The sequence below is a fragment of the Sphaerodactylus townsendi genome, linkage group LG04, assembly GCF_021028975.2.
Source record: "Sphaerodactylus townsendi isolate TG3544 linkage group LG04, MPM_Stown_v2.3, whole genome shotgun sequence".
Lineage (NCBI taxonomy): Eukaryota > Metazoa > Chordata > Lepidosauria > Squamata > Sphaerodactylidae > Sphaerodactylus > Sphaerodactylus townsendi.
Window position 1 is genome coordinate 74,005,166 of NC_059428.1, and position 27,600 is coordinate 74,032,765.

The 27,600-nt window shown below is 40.1% G+C and overlaps 1 protein-coding gene across 7 annotated transcripts in view; it reads left to right on the forward strand.

Annotated features, from left to right (window-relative positions):
* The window catches only part of BCOR (BCL6 corepressor), a 100,055-nt gene extending 72,698 nt beyond the window's left edge, over nucleotides 1-27,357 (forward strand). For 5 of the 7 annotated variants that reach the window (XM_048493025.1, XM_048493023.1, XM_048493027.1 and 2 more), the window contains 9 exons: nucleotides 1,383-1,661; nucleotides 1,951-2,304; nucleotides 6,597-6,922; nucleotides 7,403-7,540; nucleotides 14,546-14,712; nucleotides 21,692-21,837; nucleotides 23,615-23,692; nucleotides 23,822-23,972; nucleotides 26,225-27,357. In XM_048493025.1, coding sequence (XP_048348982.1) covers nucleotides 1,383-1,661; nucleotides 1,951-2,304; nucleotides 6,597-6,922; nucleotides 7,403-7,540; nucleotides 14,546-14,712; nucleotides 21,692-21,837; nucleotides 23,615-23,692; nucleotides 23,822-23,972; nucleotides 26,225-26,513 — 1,928 coding nt within the window. In that variant the 3' untranslated portion in view covers nucleotides 26,514-27,357. The remainder of the gene's footprint in view (nucleotides 1-1,382; nucleotides 1,662-1,950; nucleotides 2,305-6,596; nucleotides 6,923-7,402; nucleotides 7,541-14,545; nucleotides 14,713-21,691; nucleotides 21,838-23,614; nucleotides 23,693-23,821; nucleotides 23,973-26,224) is intronic. The other 2 variants (XM_048493028.1, XM_048493029.1) reach the window with 2 other exon arrangements.
* Nucleotides 27,358-27,600: the final 243 nt, after the last annotated feature.

Below are 27,600 nucleotides of genomic sequence, written 5' to 3' on the forward strand. Positions count from 1 at the left end.
GGAAGAGGAGGAGGTTAAGCGGGAGATAAGATTGATGGGATAAATTAGAGGAGGAATGTGTGGGGGAGAATGGAACAAAGAAAAGAAGACAAGAGGCAGATAAAGAACAGCTGCATTCTAAAAAACAGTATGGAAAAAGAGAATGTAGGAAATTCAGTAGAATAGCAGTTAATTTCTTTTGTAAAGAGGTCATAAATTGGCAAAAAAAATGAAAAAAGGGGAGATCTGCTGTTTAAGCATCATGCACCTTTATGTGGCCCATTTCAGAAATGGATGTTTGTTGAAGAACACCGAGTGCTAAAGTGCTTTCCTAATTCAAGGGCCTGATGAAGCTGTATATTTTATTGACTAACGGAAAGGATAGCCTTGAGGATGCAAATTGTCAGGCAGCTTGTTTTCAAGGCCAGTCTGTGGGGGTCTGTGGGTACTTGATATCAAAAAGCTGTAGATTCTGAGGGAAGAGCAGAAACTCAGCATGGTCACAATGCTTCTAGTCTGCCCTTATACGATGTACACAACACTTTATTCATTTGTTTATCTTCTATAATGAATATATTCTTATTGGCACTTTTTCATAGGTGTTTCTAGTTGGCATTAGGTGGCGCAGTAAGAATCAAGTATTGCAGTTTATATCAGTTAGGCTTGCAGTTCCTTTATGAGCAACCGGAATTAAATCAGTAGAATCAAAACTGGTGGCAGTGTTGTGTAGTGAATAAAGTGTCCAATCAGGATCTAGGGAGACAGTGGTTCAGAATTCCCTTTGCCATGGAAGCTTTCTGGGTGACCTGGGCCAGTCACACGTTCTCAATCTCCCTGACCTCGTAGGGCTGTTATGAGGAGGAAATGGAGGAAACAAGAACAATGTAAGCCACATTGGGTCCCCACTGGGGAGAAAGGAGGGATATAAATGAAATAAATCATAATAAATAATAGAAAATATGGGAAGGACAGTGATTTGGATGGTATTTTTTACCTGCTGTTTTGAGAAACAGCACTACTATGCAAGCTGGAATTTGTGCATTCAGTTGTCACAACAAACCACTGTGAACAAGTCAGGTAGAAATCATTGTTTAAAATCCTGGTCTTGTATCCTGCAGCAAACCCGTTTGCTGGCTGGCCAGCATTCAGAAAACACTATAAACACAATCAAATAGGGGTTTATTATGACATCTGAATGCATTTTAGTGAAATGCATTGTAGTGAAAATCTGTTTGGTATTCCTATTTGGAAAATGGTAGATCTGGGTAGTGTTTATCCTATAAAACTGTATTTTAGACTTAAGTTTGCTTGTGCCTCAAAACATCAATTGTTTTTATACATGAACACTAATTTGACTCTGAAGTGGTTTCTTGGTTTAATGATATGGTCCCTTTTTGTTAAAGGTGATTTTCACAATGCAGAGAGAATCCAAAATCACACTTTTGAAACTTCTGAAGAAAAAGATCCTTCAACCAACATATGTTTGGAGAGACTTTCTGTATATGAAAAGACTGCTGACCAATCAATAGAAGAGGTCAACCAAGTCCTGTGCCCACATCTGGACAGAAAACGGAAACATTCTGGTGAGAAAATGCAGAATGATGGAAGCCTTAAAGAAAACTTTATAGAGGAACTGGAGGATGAATTTGCATCAAAAGCAAAAAAGAGGAAGAATTCCAAAGGTAACCAGGCCCATCTTTTGTATCTCTACAGGCATGTTTTGTGAAATGAGCACTCTTTGAATTAACATGTCCATTTTATGACCGTGATTATTACCTCAAGGGTATAAGATCAGTCACTGGACAATTTAGTCAATTGGACAATGCAAATAGCTGTAGTGCATGCAAACCCCTTCCTTTAAAAAATGCATAGTGTGGTGGTAAAGCTGAAATGATCTGCCCCACAAGTGAACTATAGCTTTTGTTTCAAGTTGAGGGCCTTTTGATTAATTTTTAGTTATTTTTCCATTAGATGACTGGCCTGAGAGGGAAATGACAAACAATTCCTCTAACCACTTAGAAGAGCCCAATTGTAATGAGGTGACCAACCTGAAGGTGTGCATTGAATTAACAGGGCTCCATCCCAAAAAGCAGCGTCACCTGCAGCATCTTAGGGAACTATGGGAGCAGCAGGTGTCACCAGAGAGATCCCCACCCGGCAAGTTGGGCCGGCAAAGCAGGAAAGATTTAGCTGAGGCTGTTCAGCCAGAGGCCACTGCAAAGGTCAAAGACTGCACAGAAGAAAGGCACACCAAGAAAAGGTCAGAGGTCAAAAGCAATAGAAGTTGGTCTGAAGAGTCCCTCAAAACAAGTGACAATGAACAAGGTACGCAGAGATTACTAGGGAAATTTAGCATTACTTAGTGACGCATGCTGCCACCAGTGCTAAGAAGTTGTCAGTAGTTTTTTGTAGAAGTTTTATATTATATTATATAATATATATATATATATATAATATAAAATTTTTATTATGTATAAAGGACTTACGCACCACTACTAAAACTTCACTCATGCTTTGTTTTGCCAAATCTGTTGCGTGTATGTGTTTTGTGGTGTATTAATTATGATTTAAGGCCCCATCCTTGATGTGGTCTTTTTCTTTTTTTGCAAGTGAAAACATTTTTATATGTAGGTGTATTTTAGTATTCTTATAGTTGGAGAATAGTGTTGGCTTCATAACAGTTTCTAGTACATGTGTATGTAAAATGATTTAGTCAACTGGAGCATAGTTTTTCTTATAAAAGTCTGAAACATTCTGATTGCTCATGGGAATAGACTGCTTTATTAGGTTTTGAACTTCTGAGCTAATTTTTCCCATTCTAAACATCTGGGAAGGAAGAGAGAGATTGCTACTTGTGTTCCATTTTTTTTAATGCCAGGCATAGTGCGCATATGTCTTTTCTCATTCTTTTTGTTTTTGTGCAATGTTCTCAGCCTGTTTTGAGAGATCTTTCTTCTTGGTTCATTTCAATCTGAGAACAGACCTTTGGGCAAAAGCATCCGTGAAAATATGGAAGTGATGAAGGTTGTCAGGAGTTGGTGGCATGAAAGCAATTAGCTGATTTTGCAGGCAGAGAAGCAATTTGGTTTACAGGGAAAAATGACTTGCCTGTACTGACAAACCAGGCCACAACAAACAGCTTTATTGGGCCAGATTGGGACCTATTGGTTCCTTTCAGGGCTGGAAACTTTAATATTGTTCTGCACCATGTGTAGTGTTGGTGCTAAAGTGGAAATGAGATCAGCTGGCCTTGTTGCCCATCTATGGGTTAATCCCCTGAGCTGTCAACACATATCAACCCTTTCTGATTTTTTTAACGTACTATGGACATCCCCACCCCCATAGTGCTTTAATAAAAGGGCCAGCTACCTACAGCAATGTCTGTTGCATCCATAGTTGTTTGTCATCCCCCAGGCTAGAGAGCTTGGATGGGAAATCCCCTAGTTCCGAATGAGTAATTTTTGCTGGACTCTTACATAAGTTTGATTTCTTGTATTTGGGAAAAATAAAGGAAATTTACCTCTTAGTAACGTCATCTTACATATATCAGTCAAGAGCTTCTTTTGCTTCTTTAGAACTCAAGTCTGTTTCTTTGGGGCTCTGAGTGTCCTTGGAGCTTCCAGACTGGTTGGTTTTCCTACTGTTTAATGTCTGCAAGAGGAGAAAAGGTGAATGTAAACTTGTTCACACTCTGTCCAGCTAAGAAGTAACTGAATCATGTCTTTCCTGTGAATATGGACAAATTGTGTGTTTTCTCTTTTTTGCCTTTTGAGTAAAGGCCGGACATCATCTACTTATTTTAATTGTGGAAGATCACTGCTGCTAGTGTTTTAATGTTTAATTTATTTATTGTTTTAATTGAAACTATTTGCTGCATTCAAATGTTGATTGTTTTATAAACCGCCCTGAGCCCTTCGGGGGTAGGGCGGTCTATTAAATTTAATTAATAATAATAATAATAATAATAATAATAATAATAATAATAATAATAATAATAATAATAATAATAATAAAATGGGATATTGGATCTAGTTGTCTTCCTTTAAGGGAACACAGGCTTTTGCCTCCCAAGATGCTCACATATCTACTGAAAATTCTGATGATGTCCAGTGGCTTGATGTGCTTTGTTTCCTCGGTATATTACTGTATGCTGTAGTCAGAGAAACAGAACTTAGTCTTAGACCTAGTTCTTGCTAAGGCAGTAGACATGTTTCTGGGCTCAACCACTTCAGGTGGTCATTGGGGATTCAAGTCAGAAAATATGAGCCCCCAATATCAGAAAATTCGAGTCCTCAGGACTATCAGAGGAAAAAAGTCAAGCACCCAAACAGCTAGAATTCAGGGAGAAGGGTTCAAACCTAAGTATCCTTTCTCCTTGTAGAGATGCAGGGTTTTTTTTAAATGGAAGAACGTTCAATAGTGTAAGCTCCGTCCTGGTCTCTTCATGGGTACAGCCTGTGAACAGGAGAACTAGACATGGGCTCTCCCTAGAGGGTACACCAATTTTTCAGGAGTGTAACTTGCTGTAATACAGTGGCATAGGGCCAAGGGTGCGCGTGTGTGTGTGTGTGTGTGTGTGTGTGTGTGATGCACTGGGTGCGTGCCAGTGCGGGGGCGTTCCGGGCGGGGCGGGTTGGGGTGTGGCAGGGGCGCAGGGCACACGTGTGCCCCAGGCGCAGTTCCCCCTAGCTCCGGCTCTGCTGTAATGCACTATTAATTCAATTGTCATATTCACAAGAAAGTAGAGGAGGGGTCTTCCTTGGACAGAGCAATTAGTGTCATAGCGCTTGCTATCAGTCCAGTACCTTTCCATTCCGGATTTTCATTCCATTCATCTATCCTTGCTCTTGTAGAAGCAGAACTTCAGAAACCTTTGATTTCATGTGTGCATTCAAGCACTACATTGCCTTCTAATTTTAAAATGTATTTAGTTATTGCTTTAGTTTAGTGGGTTATTGATTCTATTGGACCCCTTAACTTCTTCTGAATTGAAGTTTTGATTCCTCTTACTTCAAATACATGAAAACCAACCTATTGACATCCCTCCTTTCTCTTGTCACATCTTCTCATATTGAGAAACCATATTCTTTCTCAAGATACAGTGAGGGCTATGCAATGCTGCAGATGTGTAACGAATCTAGAATTCATGTGAAAATATTTTTATGCTTGGACAAGCTTAAAAGTAAAACAGGACTAATATTTTCTTGTTGGTTGTGCACCTGGAATTTTTGCAAGACAACTAAACTTTTCTTGAAAGTGGGGTGCTGTCTGCTCATTTTACTGGAATGACAGCTACATAAGAACATAAGAAAGAGTCTGTTGGATCAGACGAGAGTCCATCAAGTCCAGCACTCTGCTACTCGCAGTGGCCCACCAGATACCTTTGGGAGCTCACATGCAGGATGTGAAAGCAACGGTCTTCTACTGCTGCTGCTGCTCCCGAGCACCTGATCTGCTAAGGCATTTGCAATCTGAGATCAAGGAGGATCAAGATTGGTAGCCATAGATTGTCTTCTCCATAAATCTGTCCAAGCCCCTTTTAAACCTATCCAGGTTAGCAGCCATCACCATCTCCTGTGGCAGCATATTCCCAACACCAAATCACATGTTGCGTGAAGAAATGTTTCCTTTTATTAGTCCTAATTCTTCCCCCCAGCATATTCAATGTATGTCTCCTGGTTTTAGTATTGTGAGAAAGAGAGAAAAAATTCTCTCTGTCGACATTTTCTACCCCATGCATAATTTTATAGACTCCAATCATATCCCCCCTCAGACGTCTCCTCTCCAAACTAAAGAGTCCCAAACCCTGCAGCTTCTGTTCATAAGGAAGGTGCTCCAATCCCTCAGTCATCCTCATTGCCCTTCTCTGCACTTTTTCTATCTCTTCGATATCCTTTTTGTGGTGTGGCGACCATAACTGAACACAGTACTCCCAAGTGCGGTCGCACCACTGCTTTATATAAGGACATGACAATCTTTGCAGTTTTATTATCAATTCCTTTCCTAATTATCCCCAGCAAAGAGTTTGCATACTTGTTGATAAGAATTATTATACAACCTTTCTTTGGGAACTTGCTTTTGGAATCCATAAAACCAGTTTCAGAATGCCTGAAGAAATGGACTAATGCGTTCTTCATTTTTTGTGTACAAAGGGAGATTTTTCAAAGGCAGAAATGGGAATTAAGTACCATTTCTGCTTTTGGAAATCGCTATGGTTCCTTTCAGTTTTCCTCTTAATACTGCTTTACAAAATAACAAGGCAGCAGCAGTCTTCCCATGGTGGAAAGGTTCAGCAGCTTCACACCTGAAAGAGCAGTATATTCCCATTCTTGGTAGCACAAACTTACAGGTAAGGAAGCCACTTCTCTCATTTGCATCCATAAAAATCAGTAAATTCAGAGGGAAGGTCAGTTCCTCTATTATTTTATATTTTGTGGGTTAGCATTTACAGTTCAAATGCATAATTATTTAAAATATTAATGCAATACAAATGCAAGAGTAGAATGTTTTAAACAATAGAAGAGCTTGGGTTAAGCATTAGCTCTGTGTGTGTATGTGTGTATCCCTTGTCCCTTTCAACACACCATGCAATATGCTATGCCTTTCCTCCCATTTAGGTATTCTTTTATTCCCAGCATCTCCGCATATGAAGAACCTTTCATCTTCCAGTATAAACAGCAAAAGGCAGAGCCAGCTAAGCTGTATTCCAGCTTCAAGGTTGGCTGCCAAGCAGCAGAAAATTAAAGAAAACTGGAAGACAGATGTGTTGTGCACGGACGAAGACGATTTCCAAGCTGCATCCCTACTGCAGAAACACAGCGAGTATGAGAAGCCACCAGGGAAACGTCAATGTAAAACAAAACATTTGGCAGTGCAGGAGAGAAAGAGGAGGTCATCTCTCGTTGGGGATGATATTACAGATATTGAAAGCTCTGAGGAAAAGGTATATTTACTTAGACTTTATTGCCCATTCATATTACTGCTGGTTTGGGAAAATCAGCCAACTTGAATTCTTAAATGTATTGACTCATGCGGTGATAATTTCAAACTCCTCCCTTTTACTTTTTAAAAGTGTTCTGCTGTTTTGCAGTGCCCAATTCACTGACTCCAGGATAACAGTCCGTGGTTTCCTGGGGCTTTTGTAGAGCATATTCTTTGAAGATTTGGCTTTAAACCTTTGGGTGATATTAATCCAGAAGGTGATACTGATACACTTTTTTTTAATGAAAGAGAAAAAAGATTTTCAGTAAATGGGTGGGGTGTGGAATCCAGTAATGATTTTGACAGGTCATAGTTAATGAGGAGAATCTGGAAGGACCAGCGGCTCCATCAGACTCTGACTTTTCACCAGTCAAATCACATGAACAAACACTGTAGGATTGCCTGCAGCAGCAGACTACCTCATTATTGCCTGTCTCTTCAGCCCTCACAGCTGCAGATTGCAAGCGCCCCCCAGGAGACTACCCCAAGTCGTCCCATGCCTCCAGAAGCCCGAAGGCTTATTGTCAATAAGAATGCTGGAGAAACTCTTCTGCAAAGGGCAGCTCGACTGGGATATGAGGCAAGCATTATTTCTGAAGTACTCTACTCTGAATTAGAATGTGGGAGAGGCTAGGTGTTGTGAACAATTCTAATTGTACATGTTGTTAAGAGTCTCCCTTTGTGCTTGTTCCCAGCATGCTGGAATATCTTGAAGCTGTCCTTTCTGTTTCTTCATTCAAGCACGCAATTAGTATATGTTGTGAGTGGGGTTAGAGGAGAGCCCTGTAAACTTCTGCAAGTGAATAACCTTGAACCTGAATAGATGCTTGTCATTGCCAATCAGAATTCAGATCAGGATGTGCTTTGTAGAATTGGCATCCTGAATAAGAAGCAAAGTAGGGGCGGCTATGTACACATACACGGCCCAAATGAACATTTATACCATACTTGAGAAGGGCTAATAACATTCATAGCTCTGAGAGTGTGCACATGGACACACCTCATTATAAGATGGTTTCTAACATTGTATTTTAAAGACACAAATGTGTGTTTATCAGTCATTCCCACATGCAGAAAACAGTTCAGAATCCATTTCAGAAGGTAGCTGTGTTGGTCAGCAGTAGAACAGCTTTCTTGAGTCCAGTAGCACCTTAGAGACTAGCAAGATTTTTTGGGTATAAGAGAAGCAAAGTGCCCTTCCTCAGATATCAGCTCAGAGCCCGTAAATCTGGAGGAACAGCAGACTTCAAGGGGCTCCAGATTTCACTTGCAAGGTGAAAATGATTATACAAACAACTAGTACAAAGAGATAGGAAGTTCTTCATCTCATAGGTCCTATGTTAGAAATGATGATGTAGTTTCATTCCAGTTTTAGTTATTGCAAGCTACCTATGAGCATGGAATTGTAAAATGTAACTGATGAGGAGGTTCTGTCTAGTATGTTCTCTCTTTCTTTGTTGATCTAAATCCACTGTGTTGCTCCTTTATACCTAGAATAAAAATATGAGGGCATATAAAGGTTAATTAAAAACAAGATAGCCAGAACTTTTTAAAAAAAGCTTTTTTGGTCTAAGACTTTTTGAAGAAGCAGCTCACTTACTGTATACTTTCTCCCCAAATCATAAAAAAGCTCACATTAAGGAAAACAATTAGACAAAAAATAGAGAGTTGAAGCCTTTAGTGAGGGGCTAGGATCTCAGCAAACTGAGACCCAAGTGCTAATGATTTGTAGTCTGTCCTGCTTGTTGTGTGGTAGAGCAATGTCACACCTTTTAGGTGTAAAAGCCCAATAAAGAATGTGCCTCAGGCTGTATATTTAATTGGCTTTAGACAGAATCATACTCCCCATTTCCTTACCAATATAATTGGATATTTTGAAAATTTGCTACACAAGAACTGTTACTGTAAAAGTTGAAGACTGAAAACGGAGAAAAATATGCATTTGTTACATAGAAATACATATTGACTGCTAGTAGTTTGTTTAGCTGTAATCTGTAGAAACGATCTCATAGGATCTTTTGATTGCAAAGTCACTAGGATATTGTCTGTCACACAAATCTTTACAGGGCAGTTTACCTGTTTTAGGTGACAGTCTGGCTGTCAGTCTCCCCAGCTTCACCCTTGCTGGGTTCGCAAGAGGCTAGTTTTTAGATGCAGTGGCAGGAATAGATGTGAATAATGTTTGTGAGATAGGAAGGCAGCATGAGAGCTATCCTTCACCTTATTGTTCATCCCTGATACCTGTGAGGCTGGCCCAGAAGGAAATGTGTTTGATACCTCACATAACTCTCATCATAGTGATGCAGGCAGCAGTAAGAGTAATATACTGCTAGGTGCAGGTTTATCAGTGTGAAAAGTGGCATAGGAGAGATTCCTTCTTCTTTTCTTTGTACACATTAGGTGGGAGCCTGCAAACTGTGAACTTGTAGAATTCATAGAACGGATCTTTCCTCTCCTTACTTCCCTTTGCAGCTTCTTGCATCCCTCTGAAAAGTGGGTCCAGAGAGTCAGTCCATGAACCTTTAGGAAGAGTGGGAGGCAGGGCAAAGGGCTGATGCTTGAAAGGAAATCACCAGAAATCATCCACCTCTTATCTTGTTCAAGAGTTCATATAACTGTGTGTGATTTTCTTTGATTACTCCTTCTGGATGCCCCCCCCCCAAATTGAATACTCTGTTGTTGAGGCGCCTGACACGCTTTTTGGGGTGGGAGCACTGAATGAAAAAGGAAAAATCTGTTTTGTGAACACTTCCTGGTGGTCATGATTTGTAGAATCCAGCCCATTTGGTTCAGTAATATATAAAATGTGGTTAATGAGACTGCAATGAAACTAATAAGAGGAAATGCTGAAGGCTCTTTGAGAGATACATGCCAAATTAAAAATTAGCATAGTGGCTATACTAAATGCCATGGATAAAAAGGGAGGGCATAGACATTCATATATAACAGTGGCTTATTGATTAATTTGAACGTTTACAAGCAATATATCACTACTCAAAAAGTTTTACAATTCATCACATCTGTAAAAACAGAATAAAAAACAAATCAGCAGGTAATATGAAACAATTTAAAACCAGTAAAAACATTCAAATTACAAAATAAACCATATTCTCCAGATGTTGATAGAGATATTTTTAATGTCTAGTAAAAGATGTGATTTTCCTCATCTTCTCTGAAGAGGCTCCACAGGATAGGAGCTGCCACCAAAAAGTCTCTCATCCTAGCAGACATTGTTCTCATACCTGTTGTAATGGTACTAGGTTTACATGTCCTCTGGGCCCTGACTTACAAATATGCCCTTCCGTTTGCCTTTCTCTGTGGGTGCATAGGCCAGTTCATGTTCTAAAACAAGAGAATTGTCCCAATTAAGTGAAAGGCAGGGATTATATTTGGACAGCCCAAGAGGCATTTGGCAAATAGCTGCTGAAATTGCTGTGCGGCTGCTGCTTAATTCCCTCGCGTCCCCTCTCTATAGAGTAAGTGCTTTGTAACCAGCTGAGGATAACTTATGTATTGCAGTCAAGTTGATGAGCAAAGCAATCAGAGGCAAAAGTTTTAGGCTAGAGTTCTGCATACCCCTCTTGATGTTAAACTCAGCTCCGTTCATCCCTTCTTTTCTGTGTGATGGGGACAGTTCTGTGTTTAACTAGTAGGAGCCTGATGATGACTGGTTGCAGTGTAGAAAAGCAGTGGAGTTTTCATTCTGAAGTGTTTCAAGTGACCTCCCACAAAGCTGTCATAGCTTAAGAAGATTTTACAGTCCACTGTAACAAGTCAACTTTATTTTTAAAAGTTTAAGCTTCCATCTTGAACTTTCTTGATCTGCGGAGTATAATTCTGAAACGAATATTTCAACTTATCTTTTGTGATTAATTTTGTTTACAGTTTATGTATATATTTTAAAAATGGCCCCTATGTATTTTTGGAATTTCCCTCTGTATAATGCAAGAGAGTGCTATAAAAGGCAATATAATTGTGAGTGAGGGGGTTGTGGATAGGGCTATAGACAGGAAATCTAAGGTTTCCTTCATGGTTTCCCTAGAGGAATGGGATTTGCCTTGTAGAATGCATTACTGAAGGCTCGGCCTAGCCTGTTCCGTGGGCCTCCATGATACTTGAGCTGCAAGGGCTCTTTGTCCGTAGGTTTTGCATTTCCAAATGCCCTTATCTTTCTGAAGACTGCTTTAGAAGGACTCCCTCTGGAACATTCATCTCTCTCCCCACCTCCCTTCCCCCAATTTTAAAGGGAAATACTTCCAGGATGAAGTATGCCCCTCCCTTCTGTTTTCTTTAAGTGACAGCCTCTGATGTTAAAGGAGTCTCCATAGCAACAAACTGTTTCTTCTCCCCACCCTTTCCCTTTTTCTTCAGGAAGTGGTTCTGTATTGTTTGGAAAACAAGGTCTGTGATGTAAATCACTGTGACAGGGCTGGCTGTTGCATTGTAAAGGGACTTTGGGCACTGGGTTCTTTCAGTGATTTTCTTCACTGGCTGGGATACAGGATGATGCGTGGAACGCTCTGTAGCACATTTGTGGAATACGGATTTAAGGAATAAACTCATGGCATATGGATTTATAGAAGCATATTATTTTCCCTACATTTTTCCGTACTGAAAGAGCAAATGAGGCTTTCCTGCCCCCAACACATTTAATTATATTATTGCGCCTATTAGAAAAGAGTACATTTCTTTTTGTGTCTTATTGAAGATGAGATTTAAGGTGGATTTTTAAAAATGGACCTTTACAAGCACTGAATATCACTTTTTGCAGATTTTTTTGATAGAAGTTTAAACGTGTGGCATGAATGTATGACAGTGGTGTGAGCTAAGAAGCCATATGTGTGAAAATGGGAAATGAGCTGGATTTTACCAGTAAGCTTCATAGTAAATATGATTTTGCTCTGTAGGTTAATGAGAAAAACACAATGCTATGTTTTGATGGCGGAATGAATGTAGCCTAGACTGAAAATGATCTGTGTTGCAATGTTTCTTTTCCTGGATCCCAATTCTCAGATCCAAACTGCTCATGTGTTGTCAGCTGCATGTTTTGGAATTCAATGGAGAGGGCTGAAATTTCTATGAATAAAAAAAAATTATGTTTAAAGAGTTAATGAGGCATTTAATCAATTAACCATAAAACCCTACAGTGTTATATTTCATGGTTAATGACACCAGATAAAATCCACTGGGAACTTCTCCAGTTCTGTGGGAAAAAGCTGTAAGTAGAATGGGTGCAGTTCATCAGGAACTTTGTAAATTAAATGAATAGGAACTGAGCAACAGCATGTGCCAGAGAAGGAGAATCCTTGATCATTTCTCATTTACATATGCTCCATCACTTATACGTAAGCAAATGTTTCCCATTGATTAGTACTGGGAGACTAAGATTTTACTTTGTGAAGAAGTCTAAACAGCAAAATACTGAGAGATCCCATAACTCAATGGCAAATCTCATGCTTTATGTTCACAAGAGCCAAGATTCAGTTCCTGACATTGCTAGTTGAAGAAGCTTGAATAGAACCAAGGTGGCCTTTAGAGATTGTTGCCTCAGTGCACCAGTTGCCTGTTTCAGTGTAAAGCGACTTCATGGGCATAAAATCCCTTAACAGATCAGTTTACAATTAGCCAAGTGGCAACTCTGACTGCTGTTATAAATTCCTTCCACAGCTTCTTTAGTACTTTAACTTTAAACTAATGATAGTAGAAGAGATATACAAGTAGTATGCATTATTTCTGTAACAATTGCTCTTTTGAGGACTTTCTCACTCGCATTAACTCTCATCATTGCCAGCCTGCTGTTTAAACTAGCAGAAATCAGCATGGGTGTGAGGCACACCGATGCTTGAAAAACCCCTCCATTTCGGAGAGCCTTTATGTCTTCCCTGTTTTGAAAAGATAGACCTTGTTCATTATGTGATTTATGCCCTTGATCCTAATATCATGTGACAAGACTTCTTTTCTTAGCTTGGACAGACAACTCATTAGTTTTCTGCTATCCTCTTTAACCTAGTTAGGAAAGACCTGCTAAACGAACAGCTACAGTTACCAACATGGGACTAGACATTAAAAGAGTGTGGATTATTATGGACTTTCCAATAGATTTGGGACTTCAAGGATAAGGATGCCACACTAGGGATATATAGCTGTGTTATCTTAGTGGACTCTGTCCCACAAAAGCTTATTCCATAATAATAGTTAGTCTTTGAGGTATGATAGAACTCACTGTTTTTCCCCTCTTTCTCTTTTTACTTGAGAAAGGTAATGACTATCCAATTGTGCTGTGTAGGACTTCAACTACTTAGAAATATAGTTTAGCTCTGCATTTTTGCAGTCTCTTGGTACAAACTGAATAGGACTTCTTAGGTTGTAGAATGACCCTTGACTCAAACTTCCAGAGGCTTCATCCATCTTACAGTTAATTGACAAACATGGAAATAACATGTTTTACAGCAAGCTTAATTGTGCTGAATGTTCTTATAGTCTCTTGCCATAGCTAAATCAGAAGAACTTTTGAATGAAGATTCCTAATCAAAATGTATCTTGCCCCGTAGGGGGTTTTTGTGGTCCTTAGGACACCTTGTCAGTGAGGGAAATTTTGGGGAAGGCTGTTGTCCTTACAGTACCATATTTATGCCACTTCATCTCGCTCGTAGTCCATTGCCATTCAGCATCAACATGTTAGCTTTGTCTTTGCCACCAGCTGCCATTGAGGTGGAGTGGTAAGGGGAAGGAAACTCCTGCCATGAGCATAGACATTAAAGGAATGAAAACTCACCTCCATAATGCAGTTGAGGCATGAATACTTTGAAAGTTGGGAGCAACTTTAAGTTTGTTTGTTAATAGATTTCAACATTTGTTTTATAATTGAAATATATTTGTATTGTACTTAAAAAATCATTGCTGTATTCATCAATGACAACGACTAAATCAGTACAGTAAAACTAGCAGCAGTAATCCATTTCTTTGCAAAACATGATGGTGAGCCAAGACAAAGCAATAAGTCTACCAAAAATCCAGAGAAATAAAAAGTCTGCCTTTTTATGATCCACATGCAAAATATCAGAAAGCAGTTCAGTTAAACAGTTAAATAGAAGAGAAAGTTGAAGTGTTTTCTTAAGGTTCAGAAAGAAGAGAAGGGCTTATGATTATGCTTTTACAGATAATACATTATGTTTTTGCTAGACACCAGTGAGACATACACAGAACAAATTGAGAAAATCAGAGTTACAATGTCAACATTGAAATGTGGATAAATGTAGACTTATTCCACCACAGTCTAGCAGTATTTTCATATTTGTATACAAGTTCTGCTGATTTCCATCAACTTATTTCCAAGCAAATCTGGCAGGAGCCAGTGCTGTTTGAATATTTAAGCCTTCCTTCTAGGGCTAATGGTTGGTTTTGTCTTACAAAGTTCTGACTTCTTCAACTGAGATGAGAACTATATGGCTTCTTCCCTCCTTTCTCTTTGTAAATTGCTAATAGCCCAATTAGAGGAGTATCCTCAGCATTTTTTTTTAAAAAGTATGCATGTCTCCACAGCAACAAATAACTTGGTCTGTTCTCTCCTTCTTCTCTTTTCCAGGAAGTGGTTCTATATTGTTTGGAAAACAAAGTCTGTGATGTAAATCATCGTGACAATGCTGGTTATTGTGCCCTGCATGAGGCCTGTGCCAGAGGCTGGCTGAGCATTGTGCGACATCTCCTAGAATACGGAGCTGATGTTAACTGCAGTGCTCAGGATGGAACGAGGTTAGCAACACTCTGATTAGTGAGATTAAATCACTTCTGTTTTTGCACCACATTGATGCACAGCTGTGTGTAATGCTGACAGTGTGTTTGTAACTGTTTTCAATGAAATGCCTCAAAAGTTGAGGAATATCTCGAATCCTGTCACACTTACTTGGGACTCAAGTTCCAAAGTGACTATGAAGCAGTTGAAAGAGAAGATATGCATCATCCTAACCATGTTTATAGATTCCGGATGTCTTTTGTTCCTTGAGAGGGTGTGTGAAAAAATTCTCACATAATTTAAATTAGCATACCACAGTGTTTCATTTTAGTCCGACTGCTTTGTGATGTTGGAAAGTTTGCTTGCTGACTGAAACATTAACCTACCATGCTCACTTACCTTTTTCATTTATTCATTTACACCCACCCTGCTTTTATCCCAAATGGAGTAGGGTTCCAATGTGACAACAGCTCCCCTCCTCCATTTTATCCTCACAACCCTGTGAAGTAAGATAGGTTAAGAATGTCACTGGCACAAGACCACCAAGTGAGCTTCCATAACGGAGTGAGGAATTGAACTTCATTCTCCACACACTAAGCCAGTGATAGCGAACCTTTTCGAGACTGAGTGCCCAAATTGCAACCCCAAACCCACTTATTTATCGCAAAGTGCCAACACGGCAATTTAACCTGAATACTGAGGTTTTATTTTAGAAAAAATGGTTGGCTCCGAGGCGTGCGTTACTCAGGAGTAAGCTTGGTGGTAGTTGGTGGCTTTGCATTGAAGCAACACAACTCTTCCAACGGGTGAATCACGACCCTAGTAGGGTTTACTCAGAAGCAAGCCCCATTGCCAGCAACCGAGCTTATCCCTGGTAAAGGATCGCGCTTTAGTTCTTCGCATGAAAATCAGTGGGATTTAACAGTGCTTAACAGGGTTATCTACACTGCTTCCCCAAAACGGTCTTAGGTTTAATGCTAATAATCGAGCCCAGCTGCCCAGGCCAGCCTAGATGTGTGTGTGTGTGTGTGGGGGGGGGGGGGGCTCTGTCTGCGTGTGCCCACAAAGAGGGCTCTGAGTGCCACTTCTGGCACCCATGCCATAGGTTCGCCACCACTGCTCTAAGCATTGTACCACACTGGGGCTCTCTGCCAGCAATATATTTTTCCCAGTTGCATTACTATTCACTAAACTTTTCCTGTGTGATTTGTATGGTTAAAAACTATTTTTACTAGTTAATTAGTTAGTTGCAATCTTTTTTAAAAATTATTCTTTTCATTACTGTACCAAAATGGAGAATGTGCCTGGAGTTCTTCCATTTAAAACCTAGTAGCCCAAGGACATAAAATCAGCATGACTATAAGTCTTTAACCTTCTAGTTATTAGTGTGTGAATATCAACTTGCTGTGTTCAAAAGAGAAGGGGAAAAAGGAGTCTTGGCCCGAATGGCTTGTTAGAAATTCCTGAGTAGCTTGTCATTACTACTTCATTTTACATTTTTGGGTTTTCATCCTATGAGTTAAAAAGAAAAGAAAAAGGGAAGTGACCAAGATCTGGGAAATCCAGGTTCAACCCTCCCCCCACAACCTGTGGAGGCTTGCAGGTTGACCTTGGGCCATTCACACATTCAGCCCTGACCCTGTCTAGTATTTGGATGAGAGATCTCCAAAGAATACCAGGGCCATGAAACAGAGGCAAGCAATGGCAAACCACCTCTGAGCTTGTGTTGCCTTGAAAACCCTATAGGGTCGCCGGAAATCAGCTGTGATTTGCATGCAGTCTTTATGTTAGTCTTCCCTTGAAATGAATGGGAACTTCAAGTGGAAATGCTGCAGACGCTTCTTCTCTATGATATGTGAAATTGCCCTAAAATAATTCCTATTACTTCAAACTATTAACACAAACTGTCATAAGAGCAAGGATGGACTGTCCAAGCCTGCATCCTCTCTTAGTGTTGTGAAGTGTGTAGCACAATAAATTTTGGCATAGTGTGCAAAACAGTTGCCAGTTGCTAGTAGTACTATTACTGGAGAAGTTATATAAACAAAGGTAATCTTCGTGTAACATTCCCTTTTATCAGTTAGGCCTAGGAAGGTGAGAGAGCACTTTTTAAAATAAAGAAAAACTGGAAATTTGTTGAATATTGGATATAATAATATTTAATTGCTGATTTTTTAAACAGCTGAAAATGCCCTGATATCCTCCCTCCCTCCCTCCCTCCCTCCCTCCCCCTCTGTGTGTGTGTGTGTGTGTGTGTGTGTGTGCGCGCGCGCGCTCAGGCGAGAAACTGCAGGGAAACCTGCCACATGCAAACCACATGCATTATATTGGCTGTCCCGGTGGTAACAGGTGCTAGACAAGCCTATTCCTGTGAGGAATCCACCATGTTGAATGGAGAAAGAAATCTGTTAATCAAAGATGTGTAATCAGCAAGAAAATTTAGTCCAGTTATGTTAACATCAGCTATTATGTTAGTGTCTATAGTGTCGGGTATTAAAATGTACTTAAATGATAGGCAATACATACAAAAAAACCCCCCAGAATCTATCTGATGGACTAGTTGCTCTAAATGTTAGAAAAGTGGAGTATGAATCTTAAATTTCAGAAACTGTTTATCACTGTCCCAAGGATATGCCTAACTAGCAGCCAATTGTTCTTCTGAGTGTGCATTTATTGTCTGAGTAAATTATAAGATTGGTCCTTCCTTTTGGCAGTGATATTCAAAAGGCTTCCGTATGGAAGAAAACAATAGTTTTCTCCAGTTCTAACCTATTTCTGAGAAAAATAGGCGCAGGATGTGGCAACTTTTTTCTCCGTTCATGCTATTTTAAAATTCCCCGTAGAGATGCATTTGTTTTGATAAAATTCTTAGGATACTATACAATAACAAATGCGCATTGCTGAAATATAATGTCACTCAAATTCATATGGATATGGCTTCAGTCAGCATCTGTTTTGGATCTGAAGAATGGAAAACCACGAGAAGAGCCACTGTTTTGGCCCTTGATTAGTGCCACTTCCCTCTACTGTTTCCTTAAAGAAAGGTTTTGTGACAAGGAACATTGCTGCCATAGTATAGAGAACACAGGTGAAATTAATATGACACATTGTATGAATGATTTTATTTTGATTCGTATATATCTCACAATAGTGGTGGACACCATAAAAATTCAATTTTCCGGAACAGGAAATACCCAGCTTTATTTCAGTTTGGTGTAGGGGGCAGCAGAGGCTACATTAGAATCCTGATTATTTTTCTGCCCCTCTGCCACAATACAAAGTCAGTCTGTCTCTTCTCCCCCATCCCCCTTCCCACTCCCTTTCCTGGTGCATGTAATTAAGGATGTGCCATTACCTGTTATCTAGCATCATACTTAACAGATCATTCCTCTATATTAGTTCCATGCAGAAATTTTAAATGAATATACAGAACTGTCTTCCATTGATCTGACCCAATGTTAGGCTGAACTTAAGTTCTTAAAAACTTGGTGTTAAATATATCCTCTTCTATCTTCCTACTCCTCTAGGCTGTTTCCTAGATTTTGAACTTAACTTCCCCTTATATATCTTTCCTGTACACCAGCTTTCTTGCTCCAAGATGGAGCCTATCTGTGGCATCAGGAGAGCCTAGTGACTTTTTTTGCCACTGGTGTGTGTGTGTAAAAGAGATTGGGTTATGTGGCTTGAAGAGCAGCTGCTTCCTGTTCTGGCCGCCTGCAACAGCTGAGAAAGGAAGCAGTTCTTGCAGGCCTTGGGGCTGGTGGGAGGATGAATGAAGCTGCTGCTGGAGAGAGACAGCTGCTCTTGAGCGTGATATGATCTTCATAGGCAGAGAGCTGAGGAGAAAGAGTAGCCACAGCTCTAATGATCACCCTGGCCAAGCCCCTCCCCCCCAAAGAAATCAACACAAGTACAACAGATCTTTCACAGTCTCACATGTGCTCAGCCAGAGCAGGTGTGCATGCCTTGTGGGTCTGGATATGCACAGCTCTTGTAATGAAAACCCTGTTTTTTAAAACTTGGAGGAAAAAACACGATACGTTTGGGTTGTAACCGTTTTGCTTAATACATCTTGCCCTTTCTAGAAATGGCGTACACTGGAAGCGCCAAAGCTTTGTTCCTCAATGAACAATGAGTTTGTCATTTGTATAATTTGTTTCACCCATCTAAATTACATAAGTCATTTATTGTTGCCCTTTGAGCTATATTATGCCCACATATGCCTCTGAAGGTCTTTGTCGAAATAGAAGCTTTTCTTCATTGCTCTGGGGTAAATGCAGCTTTTGGTTTCTAAGGTTGGTTGCTTATTTCCCCTGTACTGTTGCTTTTGACTTCAAAATAATAAATGCATACAAGATAGTGAAAATACAGTATACAGCAGGCCTGCACAATTTGAGGACTTCCCTCTCCCCCAACCAAATCCTCCCAAACATATATAGCATCATGCCAGGCTCTTGGCAATGGTGGTGTTTTTTTTTTAATTGCCCCTAACAAATGGAAAAAATGGGATGTTTCTCTTGTTGGTTGCCGGATGTGTTTGGCAGATTGCTATAACCTTTCTCAAAGTAGTGCATCCCAACTATACAGAAAATCAGCACATATCTTTTGACTTCTGATTATGTGGTTATATTGACTTTTTACTGTACCAGTATTAAATACACTTCAATGGATCTTCAAATTACTGTGTTTTAGGATTGGTATATGTGGCCTCTCAAATTCAAGAATAATGGTTTATATGCAGATCATGACATCTGGCTACATGTTTTGGTGGCTCCTTGGACAGGAGACTATTTGTGGGTATTCTTAGACCCCTTCCGCACATTCAGAATAATGGACTTTCAGTCTACTTTCAGTGCACTTTGCTGCTGGATTTTACTGTGTGGAATAGCAAAATCCATTTTTAAACAATTGTGAAAGTGGATTGAAAGTGCATTATTTTGCATGTGCAGAAGGGGACTTTGTTGTCTTGAAAAAGAAGACACTGCCCTTGAGAAAGGTACTTTCCCTTACCAGTGCATTAACTGCAGTCAGCCTTAAAATATATGAAATTAAGCAAAGACTTCTTCCTCTTGTACAGATTCAACATCTAGAGCAGTTTCTGTTTGCTCAGTGGGTGAGCATATCTGTGTGCATTTAACTTGGTGAGGGAATTTATAATGAATGAGTATCAAGGACTGAACTCCTCTCTTTCCCTACATGAGTCAGTCTAAATTATAATTTAGAATAAGTGAATTGTCATTGTTGCAACTGCCATACATTTGCTTTTTGATTGGTATTGCTTGACCTGAACTGAGAAATGAACTAGCAGCCTTTGTAGCTGTTTAAACTAGCTAAGATGTCCCTTCAGCTGGCCCTAACAATAATTGAGCTGCTGCATTCTGAACCAGTTACAGCTTCTGAGCTGTCAAGGGAAGTCCCATGTGGACCTTGTTATAGTAGTCCAACAGCGAGGTTGCAAAAGCATGGATTAGTGCAGCCATATTGGCAGAGTCTAAGAAGGAAGAGAACTGGTGAACTAGCTGCAGCTGACAGAAGGCACTCTTAGCCTTTCCACCAACCTATTTTTCAAAAAGCTTGGCTGGTTCCATGATCACTCCTAAGCTATTTACCTGCTCTGCAGGTGGCAGTTCCATTCCATTCCATTCCATTTCATTCCAAAGAATTAAATATAATTTCTCCAAAGTGTCAGGCTTTCTGACCAGCATCACCTCCATCTGGTCTGGATTCAACTTGTTTTGCCTTTGCTACTTGACCATGGCCTTATACCTGAATGATCCATGTTGGCTTGAAGATCCCTTTTCTAGAATCACATAATTTCTTAGCATTTTGTATAGCCTTGTTTATGGTTACAGTTGTGAGAAAGAACTTTCAATTTTAAAATTGGTTTCCGCTAGTAATTTTTATGTATACTTGTGAGCTTCTCTTCCCCTTGAGTCACAAAGCAGAGGCCTGTAATTTTTTTGCACATTCTTTAATGTTATTTTAGCAAAAGCTATAACTTTATAGCAGATTATAAAATATTGACAGCAATTTGTTTTGCTTTTTTGAAGAATAATATTTTGCAAGTCAAGTGTGTTGTGATGTGAACACACAAGCTATTGCTTCGACCTATTTTCTTAAGTGACTTTATGGTACCAGACATGGAACCTCTTAATAGAATCATGTGTGTTCCATTTGATTTGAACACCTCAATCAGAGAACGGTGAAAATGTGTGTTCCTTCTCAGCTAATCTAGGAACTAGCATGTAGTAGTGTGGTGTAGTGGTTAAGAGCAGTGGACTGTAATCTGGAGAACCAGGTTTGATTCCCCATTCCTCCACATGAAGGGAGAACTCTTATCTGGTGAACTGGATGTGTTTTCCCGTTCCTACACATGATGCCTGCTGGGCTAGTCACAGTTCTTTGGAACTCTCTCAGCTTCATCTATCTTACAAGGTGTCTGTTGTGAGGATAGGAGGGAAAAGGACTTTGAAAGCCGCGCTGAGTCTCCTTACAAAAGAGAAAGGCAGGATTATAAATCCAAACTCCTCCTCCTTCTCAATGAAGTTAAAGTGGCTCCAATCTGGAATATTATTATAGTTTGCTAGATACAGTGTCTATGGCTGAATTAAACAAAAATAAGATTTCTGTTGCCCACTGGAAAACAGCATCTAAAATGTTGACGCTTATTCTGAAGCAGGGTTGTCATTCAAAATGGCGTTTACTTAAACAGATGGAAGGAGGGAAAGAGATCTAGCTAAAGAGATCACAGTGGTGATTAATGGTTAACCACTTCCTGCCTTTGAGCATTCTGTTTAATATAGTATGTACACTTGCATTGTAAAAGCTAGTTCTGGTTTCTGAACTTCTTATTTTAAAATGTGGAGAAAAGATGTTAATATAATTTGTCCCTCATAGTGATTTGTAATAAAAATAATCTTTAACATTTGCCATTATACATTTTTAAAATACATCTTAGAACGTACAGCGCATGAGTCTGAAACTGTGTTCTTTTTCCAGGCCCATCCATGATGCTGTGGAAAATGATCATCTTGAAATTGTCCGATTGTTGCTTTCTTACGGCGCTGACCCAACACTGGCTACATACTCTGGTAGAACAATTGTGAAAATGACACACAGTGAACTAATGGAAACCTTTCTAACAGGTAGGTGATTCTTCTGCTTGGTGTAAAAATGTCTTTCTCTACCAATGTTTGATTGCTCATGTCAGATGACCATAGTAAAAATGTTTTCAATGTTGTGGCTGCTAAGGAAATGAGTAACACAAAGACTTTACCATCAGACTTAGCATAGCATAGTGCTAGACTAGATGAACTCTGGTCTGATCCAGCAGGCTCGTTCTTATGTTCTTATAGTTGTGAAAATGTAGCCACTGTGTGATGTTTCCAGTGAGTAACCTCCACTGAACATGGTAAGACTTAACTGAAAAATAATATGCTAGGGGTATACTGCTGTTGGATATAGCTTGGCCTCTTTGTTATTCTTTCATAGTTGGTGAGAGGGAAGTTATGTCATTCAGACATTTTTGCCAAAGTGAAATACAGGGGAGTTATAGCCAGAAGGCAAAGATTTATGACAATGCATTGGGTGCTGTTATTCCATGGTCTTTCCCTTTAGCCTCTGATGCTGCTTTCAGTATACTAGTGCTGGGAATTCTTAAGCAGTACCAGCTGAACCCAACTGAGAGTGTCATAGTGAATTAGAATTGGAAGGGACCTAAAATGTCTCTCTTCCAGTGACTGCTTAACATGTCAGGCTGTGAGATGCTGCACTAGCACAGTGAGTGGTGTGTATGTATGTACATGCATGTAATTGTACACTACTCAAGCATCTTGGCTGCTGCTTTTAGATTAGGCTGCCCATCATGAGTCAGGATACTTTCTACTACTGTCTACATCCTTGCTTGAAAATTAAGCATCTGAAATGCTGCAGTTTAGCCCAAGGTTATGATAACAGCAGTAATCTTGGATTATTTTAATGTTTTAGTGTCCATGTTCTAAGGCTAAGTCTTTCTCGAAATTCTGGAGGTATAGAGTCAATCCTATTCTTTCATTGTGCTTGTATTGACACTAGGGATTAATGTTTTATCACATAGAGTCTATCTGGAAATTCAGGACTGAATCAGTATAGCCTGTTTGCAGTAGTGGATGAATGGCAAAGATCTTTTCATACATGTACTTGCCCAGAAAGAGCAGGGAATATCTATGAGTTTTTAATATGTATAAAAAAGTTCACAAACTATTTTCTTCTGTAGTGCAACTTTTAAAAAGTGCCTCCCTCCCCTTCCCTTGCATGCCACCCCTCCCTCCCCTCCCCGCATTAGGGTGGGTGGGCCATGTCCAGATGCCGGTTCCCCTCCCCCTCCCTCGCATGCCTCCCCTCCCTCCCCTTGCATACCTCCCCTCCCCCTCCCTCTGTTAGGGTGAGTGGGCCATGTCCAGATGCCAGGCCCCTCCCCTCCCTCACTCCCTTTCCCTTGCATGCCACCCCTCCCCCTCACTCCATTAGGGTGCGTGGGCCATGTACAGATGCCCATTTCTCCTTCTTTCAGGAGAAAGAAAAGTCATGCTCTTTTCTAGAATCACTAAGAAGAAGAATCAATTTTAAAGGTTTTTTAACCAGTATTTTTTACCCAGTATTTTCACAATCTGTTTTAGATATAAGTAGAATGCAGTGCTAATGGTAAGAATGGAAGCCAAGAGGTGTAGGTGGAAGTGGGGAAGGAACTGGAAAATTAGTAGGATGAGAGATACTGTCATATTGTGGGATCTATAGTGAGCTTGGAAAGTGATCACTAATCTTGGTGCTTTTTGAATGCAACACTTCTGGCAGGAAGAATGGTGTGATTCTGTATGACAAACTGTCTTCAGAAGTTGTTAGTCGTTTGTTTTGACTCTTCATTTGTTGTTTGTTTTTTCCTAGACTATTTAACTGACCTGCAAGGTCGAGATGTTGATGACCCTGGCATGTACTGGGAGTTCTTTGGCAGTTCTGTGTGTGGTGAGCAAATGTTTCCTTTATTACTATGTGTTCAAGTTTTCAGTTTATGAGGGAAAGAGAAGAACAAATGTGTAGCAAAGTGTGCCATGTATCTTTAACAATGTTCTTTATCCTTTACTGTTTAAACAGAGCCAAAAATCGAGTCAGGGTTTGACATCCTTTCTAACCCACCTGGCCCAAGTGATGAAGATGAAGATGGCTTTAGTGATATATTTGAGTTTGAATTCTCAGATGTGCCTCTCTTGCCATGTTACAACATCCAAGTGTCTCTTTCTCAGGGGTAAGAACTATCATACCACGTATGGGAAGTAATGGGGAGGTCACCTCCACATTAAACTATTGCAAGTCACTTTGTCCAGGTCTACCCTTCAGTCTGCTCCAGAAAGTTCAGTTGGTCCAGAATGCAGCTACACGGGTCTTCACTGGGACACTGTGGAGATCACATATTCAACCAGCATGCCAGTGTCTGCACTGGCTCCAGGTAGAATATCGGATCAGGTTCAAGGTTTTGGTATCTTACTGTATATAATTCCCTAAGCAGCCCCTAGCACAGCCCCCCACCAATCGGCATGCAGAACTCAGTCCTACATGCCAATTAGTGTGAGGGCTGTACCTCATATTACATCCATATCCCCACCCGCCTTCCCCCAATCCAGCAGCAAGCCTGGCCCAGCGGCCAGGGTGCCAGGAAGCTGCCCTTTCCACCGGGCCTTCCACCACCCTCCCACTCCCCCCACATCTATATACCACCCCCAAAAACTATCCCTGCCTGGTGGAGCAGCCTTGCTGCTTGCTGCTCTGCCAGGTCCAAGACCACCCTCCCCATTCCCACTCTGGTTCCCCAGCCACCCATCCCCTGCTCTGAAAACCAATCTGGGCTTGGCGGAGAAGCGATGCAAAGCTACCCTTCCACCAGGCCTCCCACTTGCTTTCCTATTCCTCCAGCCACTTTCCCCCCACCCCAAAACCCCACCCTGCTCCTGCTGTAGGCCTACCTTCCCACCCTCCTACCCATTTCCCCAGCCACCCTCACCCCACCCCAAAAGCCAACCTGGCCCACACAGCCACAGCAACCCACCTGCGAGGCCCGACTTAGCGACAGAGCATCAACAGAGTGCCAGCGCAACCCTGGAGTGAGTGTGGGGGTGGTGAGAAGCACTGGAAGGCTGGAGAAGGTAGGCAGCCAGAAAAACCTGCCACCAGCCCGCTTGTCACTGGCCCGTGCTCTTCCTCCACCCTGTCTAGAGCCCATTTCATTGCAGTTTGAAATGGATTTTACTGCTCGTCACCATATAAAGCCCAAAATAGTCTGGGACCTTTGTATCTGTGGGACTGCCAGTATACTTCCCAAAGAGTGCTATGCTCAGCAAATAACTTACTGGTGATCCCTGGCCTGAAAAATGTCAAGCTGTCCTTAGCCAGAGCCTTTTTGGCTCTAGCCTGGCCTGGTGGAAAGCCCTCCCAAGTGCGGTCTGGACCCTGTAAGGACTTGTTTAAATTCTTCTGGGCCTGTATGTTCCACCAGGTTATGACTGAAGGTAGTGACAGTATCCATCTTGGCTGGCTGTCCCTTTCCCCTGCTTTCCCCCCTTTCTTCCACTTGTTTTCCCCCTTTTTTCTTTGTTATTGTTCCACACCCTTTATCCTTTTCTGATTTGTTCCCTTCCTCTGAATTTGCTATGATTTGTTGGGTGAAGCACCCAGGGATTGATATGTAATACAATATATTTTATTGTATGGAATCATTTGCAGTGAGCTGCTCTGAGTCCATCCTGACAAGGAAGGTTGGGGATTAAATAAATAAATAAAGTTGGAAAATCTGTTTGAGATGGCAAATATGTGGCACTGCTAAAATTGACCAGGTTTCGATTTGTAATTAAGTATGTAAAACCTCTTGAATCTACACTAATTAATTTTGATTGTTCTCTTATTTTAACATTAACAATAAAATTGTTTCACCAGGCTGTAGGTGTAATAAATACTTGGACTAGTCATTAACTTTTGTGACTTTTATGTAACCAGTCAAAACTGACATATATGACGGTTAATCATTCTTGTCCCAGTGAATATAGTGTAAGTCTTTTGTCATTGATTTTAGTAGCAGTGGGCTTCCATTCCATATTTCATTTATACTGGGTATAAAAATCAACTTTTCTCTCCAGCTTCGTTAAAATGCAAAACGCAAGCTGTGGGTACAATCCTTGTTCTACTGGAATCAGTTTCAAGTGTACCACTGAGTTAATGAGCTTTGAGTGTACCTGTGTATAAAAATGTTCCTGGTCCAATCATTGGGTTACTTAGTCTACACTACAGTCATAAGCTTTCAGGGTCTAGTATTGACTGCCTGGGAAAGTATATCTCACTGTGTGTATAGACAAGGCCCTTTGTAATCCCTTTGTCTGAATCGTGATACAAATATGATAAATAGCATATGACCACTTTCAGTAGACTTGTTACTGACATAATTATAATTATTGAAATTTGGGATGTTTTGCTAGTCCTCTGAGCCTCTTTTTCTTCTTTAATTCATAGACAGCGAAACTGGTTATTGCTCTCTGATGTAGCAAAGAGACTGAAAATGTCACCTCGGATATTTCGCTGCACTTTCCCAAGCATGGAAGTTGTCAGCATCATGGAAGCAGAATTTGTGAAACAGGTATCTTTGAGTCAGCTGTTCGCTTGCAAAAAAGATTTAGAAGCTTTCAACCCAGAAAGCAAAGAGCTGCTGGACTTGGTTGAATTTACAAGTGAGATGCAGACTTTGCTTGGAGTTTCACTTGAATGGTTGCATCCAGACGAGGACTCTGATAGTCATTGGTGAACCACCAGGCCACTTAATGTACAGTTCTCTGTAATGTTATTTCTATATGTATATGTGTTAATGCAGTTGTTTCTGTAAAAAAAACCTGTTAAATAAGATATCTTTCCTTTATATGCATATATTATATATATATATATATATATATATACAAATTCCAGATCGATGAACTTTTGGAGAATTTTTTTTAAAGACTTCGCTCAGTTTTTACAAATTGTTATATAATGTTCCTTTAAATGCACACAAAGTTTGGTATAAATTTGTTTTTACTTGGAACTTTTTTCCAAAACAATGGAAATGGCTTTGTTTCATACAAAGCATTGATTATACAGGACATAACTGTTATAAGTGATGTGATAAAAGTCATGTGGTTGGCTTGGGAGATTGTATTTGGTAAGGCACTTCAAGATATTTTTTTTGTTTTGTTTACAAAATCACCTGCTTTGGTCAGGTGAACTATTGAATATAATTCAGTAGCTTGTAATATAAAGTAAAATCATATCCATGTGCATTAGCTAATTGTGTGAACTTTTGTACCTTAATTTAAAAGATGTGAAATTTAGTTTTCACAAGGCAAACTGGAATATATATATATATATATATTCAAATATATATATATTCAAACAGTTGATGCTCTTTATTTAAAAGAAGGCTTCAAACTATTTTTTCTGTACCCTGTAAAATATTGGAAAACTAACCTATGTTGAAGTTCCTTAAAACTGTACAGAAGCTCAATTTTTCTGAATTGTGTGTTTGAGATCCGTGTTTTAACTTTGTAAGTAAATTGCCTTTGTATTTATATTTTACAAAAAAATTTCTTAAAGGCAATAAAACTATTGAGAAACAATACAGAAGCAATTGATTTTATTCATGATCCCATAAGTATTTCTGGGCATCCACCAATTCATATATATATGAGGAGTTCCTGTATTTGTAGTGTCCTCCTGCAACAGTCCCCACCCAGTTATGCAAAGCTATGCATAGGTACAGAGATTTGTGTGTGTGTGTGTGTGTGGCGCGTGCATAAATTGGATGACCTTAAGCTAACACCAAGGTTATTTTAATGTACCCAAAGACATTGGCACACGTA